We start from the raw sequence: 13,934 nt of genomic DNA on the forward strand, positions 1-13,934 counted from the left end.
GGCAAATCATCAGCAAGCCCAAGCATAACTTTTGCGAGCACAATTCCCATGCAAATGCACTGTTGACAGTGTACCAAACAGTTGAATTGTGGCTTCATCAGATAATCATTCACTGTGGAAAAGCATCAAGGGCATTTCTATTGGGAGTAAAAAAGATCCAAGAAAACCGAATCTCCAAGCCAGCGGCTCTTTTTTTTTTAAAGGTAACTGTTACTACGAACTGAAGCGATGTTTTACGGGGGTCGTCCATATATATGTAGTCTGCGGGACGGAAACAAATAAGAGTATTCTTTCCATTTGCTCCAGAAAGATAACCTGCAGTTAGTGCAGGTTCGCATCCCACCAGGCTCAAGGTTGACTCAGCCTTCCATCCTTCCGAGGTAGGTAAAATGAGGACCCAGATTGTTGGGGGCAATTAAGCTGACTTTGTAATAATGCCGCTTGGGGGTGTGTGTGTGAAAGCCCTAACAAGCAGGCATATACATAGAATGAAGGCTACTGCTAAGTTTGTAAAGCCGCCCTGAGTCTTCGGAGAAGGGCGGGATATAAATGGAATTAAAATAAATAAAAAATAAAATATTCTGTTCGTTCGCCTAAGTCAGGGGTCTTCAAACTTGGCCCTTTTATGACTTGTGGACTTCAACTCCTAGAATTCCTCAGCCAGCTTTGCTGGCTGAGGAATTCTGGGAGTTGAAGTCCACAAGTCATAAAAGGGCCAAGTTTGAAGACCCCTGGCCTAAGTCGCAGGGAAAAGAGCCGAAAACACAAATAAGCATGCAAATTCCACCTCCGCGTCCACTGTCTTCCCCCCAAACCCCACCCGCGTTCTTCCGTTGCAAGCCGACGAACTCCCGGCTTTTGCTTCCCAAAAACGGGCAGAGCGGGTCTGGTGCGCCGGTAAAACGCGCGCGCCGTCCCTAGGATGCGCCTGATTGGCGCAGGAGGCGGCGCGCGCCGAATTCGGCGCGCGAGAAGGAGCAACGGAGCGTCTGGATTTCCCCGCCCTCCTTGTTTTCACGGCGCCGCCTTCTCGTGCTTTGTATGCGCGACAGCTGAGCTGGGAAAGGGGGGGGTGGGGGTGGGGAGCGCTCGCGCGCGGGGGCGCGCGCGCGCGCGCGGGAGGAAGAGGAGGGGGGGAGTCCCTGGCGAACTGGAGGTTCCGGGAACCTTGGACGCCTTGAGCGGGGCTCGAGTCGCCGTCGCCGCTTCTTCGGGGCAGCGCGTATGATGGCGACAGCGGCCGGCCCAGCCGTGGTGGTAGAGGTGAGCGGGAGCAGCAGCGGGAGCAGCAGCAGCGGCGGCGGCAGCGACACTTCCAGCACGGGCGAGGAGGAGAGGATGAGGCGCCTCTTCCAGACCTGCGACGGGGACGGCGACGGCTTTATCAGCCGGTGAGGGAAGAGCTGAAGAGGGCAGCTGCGACATTTCGGTTTCGTGCCGGACAATCCCTACTATGCGTGTCATTCATAAGAGATGTAAAAGTGCTCCCGTGAGTCCCCGTGAAGGGCGGGTCGACTTCCTCGCAAGTTGCTGAGCGGAGGTTCTGAGTCGGGCTTTGACCCCGAGTTGAATGGTGGGCTAGGGGAGGTGCCTTCAGTTCTGCCATGGGGCCCCAGCTCGGAGCACCTTCGGACTCCTTAGCTTAGTGCAGGGGTCGGCAACCTTGGCTCTTTTATGACTCGCGGACTTCAACTCCCAGAATTCCCGAGCCAGCATAGCTGGCTCGGGAATTCTGGGAGTTGAAGTCCGCGAGTCATAAAAGAGCCAAGGTTGCCGACCCCTGGCTTAGTGACTGGCACGCTGGCATTTTCCCAGCGAATAGAAACGGTTCTCAGAAAAGGCTCTTTTCCTTCGAGCCGTTTTGCCTCTCCCGCTTGCTTCTCCGTCTTTCTTAAAAGTTCCTTTTTAAGATTTGCATTCCGACTGCGATCTTTGCCCCCCCCTTTTTTTAAAAAAGTTTAAAAGTGTAAGGAATGTGATCGGAATTACTTGTGGGAATGGTATAAAAATGCCGCACTAGTATTTCCTCGCGTCGTTACTTTTAACTGCCCTGTAAACCGCCCTGAGTCCTAAGGGAATAGGGCGGTATACAAATCCAATAAAATAAATAAATAAATACATACATACATACATACATACATACATACATACATACATACATACATACTTCTGTCGAGCTACTTCAGATTCAACTGAGCTGTTTTATGTGCTCGGAAGTTGAAGGAGGAGATGAAAAGGAAACAGGTTTCCAGTTTCGCTCTTTTCCCCCATTAGATATCCTTACCTTAGCTTTGCAATAAATAATGCAATCTATTTTTATTTATTAATTTTTTATGCCACTCATCTCCCCTGCAAGGTGACTGTGGGTAGCTTACAAGTTATAAAACAAGTAAATATGTTTTAATATGTTAAAATATTAAAACTACGCAGGTTAAGATTTTAAAAGTAATCAAAGTATGATTTGGGGAAGGTATTCTTGTAAGCCCCCAACATATCCTGATAGATTTAATTCATTTTTGATTAAATGAAGCAATACATTGTATGCCATCCTTCAATGATTAAATTTAGAATCTAAAGTTAATTGACTATTCTTTGTAGTGACATGTAATGTACAGTAGTAAAAGCTCCTTTTGGCACAACAAAAATGTGAGAAGCCCAGAAATGTTCATGCTCCATACTGTCTTGCCATAATTAAAGATTTGAAAAGTATAAATAAAAAAATAAGCATAAAATCCATGACATCTTTTAATACAAGGAGCACTGTAAATTCAGCATAAGAATCCAATCTCATCACATTTCATATTTGGCTAATATATCTTTTTGATTTGAATTCATATGTACTGTGAATTTTAAGAGAGTTTTGAAACTATTGTTAATTGAGTTTGAAAAGCATATGACTGAAGAAATAAAAAGGCACGAGTGTTCAGGCAAGACAGGAGGTTGTTATTGGTGGTAAACTTTTAAATACAGTAATAAATTACTTAGGGAGTTCTATCAATGTGTAGCTGGACATACACTGTTAATTATAAATGGTTAAAAGCAATACCTGTCGAAAGCAGTTTGAACATCACTGGATTGTTAGTCAGCAGAAGTGCATAGTAAATGGAAACCAAATACCTACAATGGAATCCTTTGATGTTTGCTCTTTGATGATTTTTCCAGAATACTTATGCACAGGATGAAACAATCCTCCATATTGATGAAATATTGAAATTCTTGGTGCCCTTTGGTTTACAATTCTCATTTGTTGTGAATAACTGACGTATACAGTGTTTTGAAAAGTAAAGTAGCTTCTTATATTTTTAGTCCCTTTAATGTTCAAACTGATGAGGTAAGATCATTTAAAAATAATTGTTTTAGTGTTTTCAGTATATAATCTGAAAATGTATTTTTTAAAATATGCACAGATTTATTTAGGGAAAAATTCCTTTCTTTTTCAGGATGCTTCAGCTGATGTTACACATTAAAATTACATTATAAGGCAAGTTCCCCGCCCCCACCTCAGGCTGATGAATAAATAGCAAGTTTTACCTTCTAAACATTTTGCCCTCACAGACCAAATTGAAATATATGACACCACTTAAAACAGGAGAAATGATTAGAATCCAGTTACCTTAACAAGTATCAGCCCTTTAAGATCATTATCTCAAATCCCTCTATGTCTAAAATTACAATTTAGCAAAGTATTGTTCTATGTTTACTGCGTATGCATGTTTCATTTTATAAAAGGATTGATAGAGATTGATAGATACTATTGGAGATAGGGAATGTTCTTGTGGTCATGTGACGGGCCATTGCAGGCAAAGGGTTTTGTTAATAATGGCTGTGTTTGTTTCATGAGTACCAAGATTCACTTAATCTTGCAAAAAAGGTTGTAAAATCAGACATGGTCACATGGTAACCTGCTTAATGATTGGCCTGACTTACAATCCTATTTCTAGGCTCAATTACTGTTGTAAGTTGAGGACTACCTGCATTGTAGTAGAAAGAAATAAAGAAAAAGGCTGAACTTCTAGTACACTATCAATGAAAATGAACTAATCCCAGTTTCTGCAGAGTACATAACAGAAAAACCTACATTTTTCATTCTGTTCCAAGTGAAACTCATAATTCTTTTCACAGTGAATCACATTGCTTTGATTTCTGGCTTCATTTGTTTTTTAAATGTTTGGAAAATGCTCTGTGTGGTGGTGTTCTATTAAAATACATTCATGTCATTTATTTGGTGTGATAATCCAATTTCAGTGAAAACAGAGAGAGAGAAAGATCTGCACTGGATTGATTTGGGTTGTTGCTACTGCTACTGTATAAATGATGGTTAATTTTATACATATAGTTTACCATTAAATAACTTGCTTAAGAGCCACTATCTTTAGATTTGCTTCTAAGAGCTGTAAATTCTGTTACGATATTTAAATATACATCTAAAAATACCATTATTGTTTTGTAAATACTTCATAAACAGAATAGAATGTATAGCTCTTACAACCAATTATAAAAATAACTTTTAAAGCAAGTTTTACTAGGTTCTGTGAAACTACTCAAATGTGTGCATGGCATGACATAAATTCACAGAACAGCCCTCTCGCCACCACCCCCAATCTTGGGTACAATCTTCAGAGTCCTTACAAAAGTTGCAATTAAATTGTAATTTTGAATATAACAATATTTGGGAGAAACAAATATATGCTATTAATTTTTATTACTCACTTTAGTATAATTTAAAATGAGTCAGTTGTCCTAGCTGCATTCACTGTGAAATGTATCCTGCCCTCCAGCACTCTAAAAAGCTATTTATCACTTCATGGCAGCTTACCAGCCCAGTCTTGAAATATCTTCTTAGAAAACTATCCTGGATAAAGTTTATCCTTAGACATAGTCTACCTAACTGATATACTTGGGACTGATACATTCAGGATAGATTTCTAAGAAAATAGAAGGAAGCACATCAATCTGCCATTTTCCACCTATTCAGTGTGTGTGTGAGTGTGAGTGTGAGTCAGTCTTGATATCTAGCAACTGTCTTGACTAGTCCCTGCAGTTTTCTTGGCAAGGGTTTTGAAGGATTTTGCCATTGCCTGCTTCCTAAAGAGTGTGACTGACTCAAGATCAGGATCAAGATCATGCCTAAAGCAGAACTAGAACTCACAGTCTCTTAGTTTCTAACCTGATGCTTTAACCACTACATCAGTCTGGCTCTAACCTGAAGAATTTAGGATTGAGTTATTAGGCTGAATATCGTGTGACTGATTCTGACAATCTGTTTATTTAAAGATTTCCCTGAAGATACACAGCCAGAATTCTTAAATATTCTCAAGCCAAATACAAAACAGTAATAATCTTTAATGGGAAGAGTAACATAAGATGTTACTGTTCTATAATTTTCATGTGTGGTTTGATTACAATTGACTTAAGCTAGGGTATCATTTTAATACAAGCTTTCTTTAGTGATTGAGATTTCTGAGATACTGGGTCAAAAAATCTAAAGATCTCTGTCTCTCCCTCTCCCTCTCTCTTTCTGTGTGTGTGTGTCTGTCTGTCTGCCTGTCTGTCTCTCTTCTTCCTTCCCTCTCGTAAACACATTGTTCAGAAATGATAATTTCTTCTCATACTTTTACGTACAAGCCCCTTCTCTTCTATGATTGCCATTTCCTTTTGTACTCTTCTTTCCACATGTGCATTTGTGAATGAAGTTGTTTCTTGGTTTAAAAGCCTTCATAAACATGAGTTTTATCGTCATCATCATCATCATAAGTAGTAGTAGTAGTAGTAATAGTAGTAGTAGTATGTTGGAAGGGACTTTGGAGGTCATCTAGTCCAATCCCCTGCTCAGGCAGGAAACCCTATACCATTTCAGGCAAATGGCTGTCCAGTCTCTTCTTAAAAACCTCCAGTGTTGGAGCATTCACCACCTCTGGAGGCAGGTTGTTCCACTGGTTAATTGTTCTAACTGTCAGGAAGTTTCTCCTTAGTTCTAGGTTGCTTCTCTCCTTGACTAGTTTCCATCCGTTGCTTCTTGTCCTGCTTTCAGGTGCTTTGGAGAATAGCTTGACTCCCTCTTCTTTGTGGCAGCCCCTGAGATATTGGAACATTGCTATCATGTCACCCCTCACTCTTCTCTTCATTAAACTACACATACCCAATTCCAGCAACCGTTCCCTATATGTTTTAGCCTCCAGTCCCCCAATCATCTTTGTTGCCCTTCTCTGTACCCTTTCTAGAGTCTCAACATCTTTTTTACATCGTGGTGACCAAAACTGGATGCAGTATTCCAGGTGTGGCCTTACCAAGTCATTGTAAAGTGGCATTAGTACTTCATGTGATCTTGATTCTATCCCTCTGTTAATGCAGCCTAGCACTGTGTTGGCTTTTTTGGCAGCTGCAGCACACTGCTGGCTCATATTGAAGTGATTGTCTACTGGGACTCTGAGATCCCTCTCACAGTTACTACCATTGAGCAAGGTACCACCTATACTATACCTGTGCATTTGATTTTTCCTGCCTAAATGTAGAACCTTACTTTTTTCACCATTGAATTTCATTTTGTTAGATAGTGCCCAGTGTTCGAATTTGTCCAGATCCTCCTGTATTTTAAGCCTATCTTCTGGAGTATTGGCTATTCCTGCCAGCTTGGTGTCGTCTGCAAATTTGATGAGTTCCCCATCTATCCCCTCATCCAAATCATTGATGAAGATGTTGAAGAGCACTGAGCCCAGAACAGAGCCCTGGGGCACCCCACTACACACTTCCTTCCATGTAGATGCAGTTCCATTGAGGACCACACGCTGAGTATGGCCAGTCAGCCAGCTATGAATCCATCTGGTGGTGATACTATCTAACCCACATTTTTCTATCTTATCAAGTAGTAGGTTGTGATCTACTATCAAATGCCTTACTGAAGTCCAAGTAAATTATATCTACAGCATTCCTGTGGTCCACTAATTTTGTCACTTGGTCAAATAATGCAATAAGATTTGTCTGGCATGATCTGTTTTTGTCAAACCCATGTTGACTTTTAGTGATGACTGTTTGCATCAAGGTGTTCGCTGATTTGTTGTTTGATTATCTTTTCCAGAATCTTCCCAGGTATTGAGGTCAGGCTGATAGGTCTGTAATTTCCTGGATCTATTTTTTCCCCTTTTTGAAGATGGGAACTACATCAGCTCTCTTCCAGTCCTCTGGTAGTTCCCCAGTGCTCCAGGATCTTTGAAAAATATTAGTTCAGTGGTTTTGAGATCACATCTGCCAGTTCCTTGAGAACTTTGGGGTGTAATCCATCTGGTCCTGGTGATTTGAACTCATCTAGGCTGGACAAGTGCTTAGCATTTTCTTGCCTATCTTAACTGTGTTTCTATTCTGTTTTTTATAGCACTGGTTTTGGTACGTTGGACTGTTTTTTCCCTTTGTGTAAAGACAGATGCAAAAAATGAGTTAAAGAGTTCTGCTTTCTCCCTGTTGCTTGTCACCTTCTTGCCATTTCCCCCACTAATGGACCAATCATTTCCTTAACTTTTTTTCTTGTTTTTTAATATGTTGAAAGAAGCTTTTTTTGTTATTTTTGATTTCAGTCTCAAGCCTTAGTTCATTTTGAGCCTTAGCTTCCCTCACTTCATCTTTGCAGGCACGGGCTATTTGCTGATATTCTGCCTTAGTTATGTGCCCCTCTTTCCACTTCTTACACTTGTCCTTTTTATCTTTCAATTTATCAGAGAGTTCTTTATGCAGCCATGCCGGTTTCTTTTGAGAGCTGTTATTTTTCTTCTTTGTTGGTATTGTGCTAAACTGGGCCTTTATTATCTCACTTTTCAAAATTTCCCAAGCTTCTTGAGTTGTTTTTCCCCTTAGGATTCTCACCATGGAATTCTTCCCAAGGTCTTTCTAGGTTTATTGAAATTAGCTCTTTTAAAGTCCAAGACTCTAGTTTGGCTGTGTTCTATTGCTTGTGCTTCCAGAATGTTGAATTCCAATATTGCATGATCACTTCCCCCCAAGGTTCCTGTGGCTTCAACACCTTCTATCATTTCATCTCTGTTAGTGAGAATTAAATCCAATATGGCTAATCCCCTAGTTCTCTTCTCTACTTTTTGGGAGAGAAAGTTGTCTGCTAGGTTTGTCAGGAATCTGTTTGATCTTCCACTTGGTGCAGAGTTTGTCTCCCAGTTGATATCAGGGTAATTAAAGTCCCCCATTACTATTGTGATGTGCTTCCTACATACCTTAGTTAGCTGACTAGCAAAAAGTTCATCTATTTCCTTTGCTTGGTTGGGCGGCCTATAGTATACACCTGGCATTGTCATTGTTCCCCCTTTTATATTGACCCAAATGCATTCAAGTTTACAGTTTTCATCATTGTTGTGCTCTATTTCTGTAGAGATAAAGTTATTTCTTATATATAGAGCAACTCCACCTCCTCTTTTGTTTAGTCTGTTTCTTTTAAATAATTTAAATCCTTCTAGCTGTGCGTTCCATTTGTGGGTTTCGTCCCACCATGTTTCCGTAATGGCAACAATATCATATCCGCCCTCATTTACCTGAATTTCTAGTTCACCCTGCTTACTGTTCATACTCTGTGCATTGGTGTATGCAGAAGTGGTGTTTATTCTTGTTCTAAATCAAGTGCTTTCCTATTGTATGCAGTTTAATTTGGTGTATGGAGACAAGCTATTTGCATACTTAATGAAGTTATATGGTGTCTCAGCTGTGAAAATCCTTTGTGGTACATTAAATTGAAAACTCTTTGAATACTAGCTGGGTAATAAAAAACTACATATGGAGAGAAAAGGCACCTCCAGAGAGAATAGTTAATTTTCATACTATGAATAGTTAGGGTGACATTTTAAAATGTGAATAAAAAAATTGCTGATTGATATTAAAAAGGAATTGCATTTGGCGGTACAGGGTGTAATTTAAAATTCAACTAATGAACTAATGCTTTAAAATATTTCCTTATAATACAAAGATCATTTGAATAACTCTTGTCAAGATAAAGAACTTGCAGTTCTGAGCATAAAATAACAAAAATTAGGTATAATTAAAACTCTAAATAGTTCAATATATTTTTAAATTGACATTTTATATTTGTCCTATTGGGAGTGAGAGTTAATATTTTTAATAATTTCAGAACAAGGGGATTTGGATTGAATGTGACACAGTTTCAAAGATTGTTTCCTGCAAAAATATACAAAGATAATCCCAAATCTCTAATGATTAGCTTCCAAACTCTAGGAATGCAACCCATGGACTCCATGTGTACATATGCTTCCTAGCCTCTCCACTCCCCTCAGCTCCCACTAATTTTTAGAGGCATGTATGAAATTTTGAGCAATAGGATTCTTTCTCTTTTTACTTATTCCTTGTGCCCATCTCCTGGTCTACCTTTGCCAGAAAGAGAGAACCAAGCTGCTAGGCGAGTGAGGAAGATGGCGATCCTGTTAATATCTTAAACTCTTTTCCTTGTCCTCAGGTGAATACCCTGGTGGCTGTTAATATGCCAACTAGCTTTTGCATGTAGAGCATTTTAGAACTGGACAGTCTTCAGTGACAAATGTATATGTCTGAGAATGTAGCAGCTGCTAAAGTAGATTTTTTAAAAATCATGAATAAGAATTTATTATATCCATACAATTTATTATTACGACTAAGCCCAAAACAGATACTATAGATAGAACAACAATTGAAACACTCATTTATTATAATGATTCTAACTAATATAAATTGAGCTGAAAAACTATGACATATAATAATACCAGTATCCCCTATATCAACAGTCCCCAATATTTTTAGCACTAGAGACCAGTTTCATGTAAGACAATTTTTCCACTGGAGGGGAGGTCGCACTCAAATGAGAATCTAATGCCTGATGATCTGAGGTGGAACTGAGGTGGTGATGCCTAGCACTGGGGAGCAGCTGCAAATATAGAAGAAGCTTCACTTACTTGCTTCCAGCTGTGCAGTCTGTTCCCTAACCGTGGCCAGGGATTGGAAACCCCTGCCCTATATAATCAAAGTTCAGCAATAATTTACTATAAAGAAATTTTAGAGGAGCCTAAAGAAAAGAAATGCTTTAGTGTTTTGTTAAACTTTAAGTGATCTGATTTCAAATGTAATCTTGGTGGGAATCTCTTTAAAAAAAACAGAAGTTGGCAAGTAAGTTCTTAACTGTGACATTAGTGGTGTTAAAATTAGACATATTGGGAGAAGGTAGTTGGAAGGAAGGCAAAATTTACATTTTCTCTGACTTGTTTTCTATTTTCATGATTAAAATGGTCAAATACAGTGTTAAATGGATTGGGAAAATCTGCAAAATAGTCTGCAGGATATAGTTGTTTTCTTGCTGCACCACCAATGCATGTTAATTTCCTATAATGCTAATATAAGTGGCTTTGTGTACAAAATATAAAGTTCTTAACATTTTATAAAGCAGTTTTATATTTAAGGTGTGATTATCATATCAGCATTACTGTATTGGTGTTTTCCATGTTTTTCATAATTGCTTTCAAAGTTTACTAAAATTGTTATCTCAGATTTTTATGTAGAGCTTTATATATGATTATGTATGTGCATATTAGGTAACTTTTAAAAAAACTAGGTTAATTACATTGATAAGAACCAGAATGACAATAATTCACAGTTGTGTGTTATACTTCTTTGTTCTTTTAGAATGATAATTCACAACAATGTTTTATCTTGTCTTTTCTGTGTATACTGTGGATTCTTATTTACATTAATAGAGTACATATATCACTTCATATATGAAATGTGTATTTGCACATACATGACAGCATCATGTTGCAACAAGGAGCAATAATATATTTTTGAGACTTGTTTCTCATTATCTTTCTTATTTTAGTAAAAGGTAGTTAATAAAACAGGTTAGTTGTTTCTCCGACTACAGGGTATTCGTAGGTTAATAAAATAGAGATGGTTTAGTAAATAAACAACTGCAGGGTTTTTCATTATTCGCAAAGAGGACTGCATTTTGATCACACTTAACACAAAAGTTGTTAAGAAGAAATGGTGTTACTCTTTGCCTATGATATTTCAGGGGATGTATTAGTTCTGTATGGGTAATAATCCAGTTGCTGAAATTGCTGTAACAGTAAATCTGGTTAACAAAGGTTCTGTGAAAATTTTGCATTCAGGTTGAGGCAATTGCCAAAAGCTTTACAATAATTGCAGCAAATATTTTACACCTTTGAAAAAGAGGTAATCTTGCTTCAATTTCATAAGCTTTGACTAGCTTTTCAAGATCACTTACCCAGTTGCTGCATTTTGACTACACAAATAAAAATGACCACTTAATGGCACAGAAGGGATAGAAAAGGATCTCTTTGTTTCCACCTAATGTAGTAAAGAATAAAAAAAGAACCCAAGCATTGTGCATACCAGTTGGAGAATGTTTTTTATGCGGTGGATGACAGGTGAGGCTGGAATTTCATCTGAGGGAACCATAATAGAGTAATGGCCTTTCAATGTATGTGTGTGCATGTAATGAATAATAGTGGAGTAAAAAACAACATCCACAAAAAATCTATAGTTCGTGATTTTATAGTAAGAAAAGAATCCACATTCAATGATGATGATTAAAATAAAATGTAACAAAAAGGGGAAAAATCCATATAAAATCACTTTAGTGTCAATGTAGAATCAATCCAGTCCTTTAACTTATTAAATTTAGACCACATGAAAATCTATTGCTGCATTTCTCATTTTTAAACCATAAAGCCGTTTCAGAAACAGAAGAGAAAAAATGTTGAAAAATGAACTCAAGAAGTGAATCAAGAAGTGAAGTTATGTTTTTTGATACCCAGACCCATTGATTTTCCAAACTTGAATATTTCAATTATTTTTTCCACCAAATATATAATTAAATTTCACTTTTCAATTTCTTGTAAAATTAAATTGTTGATTTCTTTTAATATGTAGTACCTCTTAAAGAAGCTAAAATTTCAGATAGCTTGGTGGCATCTAAGAACATTGTTTAGTTAATACAGGTAGTCCTCAACTTACAACAGTTTATTTATTGACCTTTCAAAGTTACAAGGGCACTGAAAAAGGATTTATGACTGTTTTTCACACTTATGACTGTTGCAGCCTCCCCATAGTCACATGGCCAGAATTCAGACTCTTGGAAACTGACTCATATTTATGACAGTTGCAGTATCCCAGGGTCATGTGATACCATTTGCAGTCTTCTGACAAGCAAAGACAACAGGAAAACCAGATTCACTTTGCAACCATGTTACTAATTTAACAACTGCAGTGATTTACTTAACAACTGTGGCAAGAAAGGTTATAAAATCGGTCAAAACTCTCACTTAGCAATATAAATTTTGGGCCTAATTGTCATAAGTTGAGGACTACCTATACACGTTGCGGTTGTATGTTTTGTCATGTGTATACTGTGGGCAAGACATACGTAAATGAAAATCTCTGAAAATTCTAAAAACAACCATAAAATCAACTAATTTAAAATATTACCTTGTAAAAATTCTTAGCCATTATTTTTATATTTGAGTTATATCATAAGATGAATTTGATATGTAATTTGGGATCAAATTGCAAACCAGTAGTTTTCAGACCGGAAACAAATATCTTGATTTAAGAAACCTAGATCCTAATATTTTTCAGGATGTCAAAGATGTTTTCCAAATGGGTTCAGAGAGGAATAAAGACAGAAGTCTCATTCCACAAAAATATAGATGTTAAAATAAAGGCCCCATGATAGAGATAGGAAAGTATTTCTGAGATGAGAGATCCCTGGCAAGAAATTGGCTGCACCTGTTAAAAATTGGGAAGAATGGTTTTGGGAGATACTGATCTACAGGAGATCAAATTAAATGTTGTATTGTAGGAGAACAAGATCCGCAAAATCGTTCAGTGCTAAGAACTGAAATGGGGTTGAAGGGTATTCTTAGAGACTTCTAGTGAGGAATACATAAATACAGAAAAGAACAGATCAAGTTACACGACACAAGGTTTGAATGACTATACAAATGTGTATGGATGACATTTTTTAAGAACCACATTTCTTACTGCAGAAGATAAATGAGATTTAGTAAGTATTGCTGAAACTTGAGAAATGCTGGGGAATGTTGATGATGTTACATTTTATTTCTTCGTCTCCCACCTATTAAGACTGCTGGTACTGTTATGCTGACATATGAACTGTTTTCCATCCTCCCCCCCAAGCTTAAACATAATCCTTGAAGTTCTCTATCTATAACATTTGGCAAATATATAAAAGGACACTCAAGAATCAATCTTTTGGACTATTTAATACTGATAACAGTATGCCATTGAACATCCTTATGTAGAACGTCTTTGAAATATAATGAAACTCTTCTTTATTTTGGATTGCTTCCATTTTATAAGTTCAAAGAATTCTTTTCTTTTCATAGTGGGCCAAATGCCAAGCTTTTTCTCTGAGAAGCTTTCCTAACAAGTTTAAATTAGTACAAATGAGAACAGAAGTTATAAAAAATAGAAAAAAGTATAGGCAAAACTTTATTTTCTCTTTTCTGCCAAGTGTGCAGAAAGCAAAATAAAACTATGTAATTGAGTATTTTAGGCAAGATGGCTAGCAATGACAGAATCTTTGTACAAGTCTAAGAAATAAGTTGCCTAAGAAATAGTGTAAAAAAATAGATGGACATTTGCTTTTTATCAATATCTAAATAGGGCTAGAAATAAAATAAAGCCTGGGCATCATTCTATTTAATGACTACATCCTCTCACAAGCCAGAGTGACCAGTCTGCACAATAGTATACTGAAAAACTGACACATAAAATATAAGTAATTTCTGCTGTTAATATACATTGTAATTCATACCACAGAGGAGGCTCTTATCCAGTTTCTGGGGATTTTCTAGAAATCAAAGTTTTGACACAAAATCTTTTAACAGTTCAGCTTTGAAAATGAATGAGTTATTTGA

At 37.7% G+C, this 13,934-nt stretch overlaps 1 protein-coding gene across 1 annotated transcript in view; it reads left to right on the forward strand.

Moving 5' to 3' along the window:
- Positions 1 to 1,180: 1,180 nt before the first annotated feature.
- MCC (MCC regulator of WNT signaling pathway) overlaps positions 1,181 to 13,934 on the forward strand; it is a 195,864-nt gene continuing 183,110 nt past the window's right edge. Inside the window, exon 1 of the mRNA XM_083351476.1 lies at positions 1,181 to 1,391. Within this exon, the coding sequence (XP_083207602.1) occupies positions 1,225 to 1,391 (167 nt within the window). The 5' untranslated portion in view covers positions 1,181 to 1,224. The remainder of the gene's footprint in view (positions 1,392 to 13,934) is intronic.

Source organism: Vipera ursinii (genome assembly GCF_947247035.1).
Source record: "Vipera ursinii genome assembly, chromosome: 2".
Classification (NCBI taxonomy): domain Eukaryota; kingdom Metazoa; phylum Chordata; class Lepidosauria; order Squamata; family Viperidae; genus Vipera; species Vipera ursinii.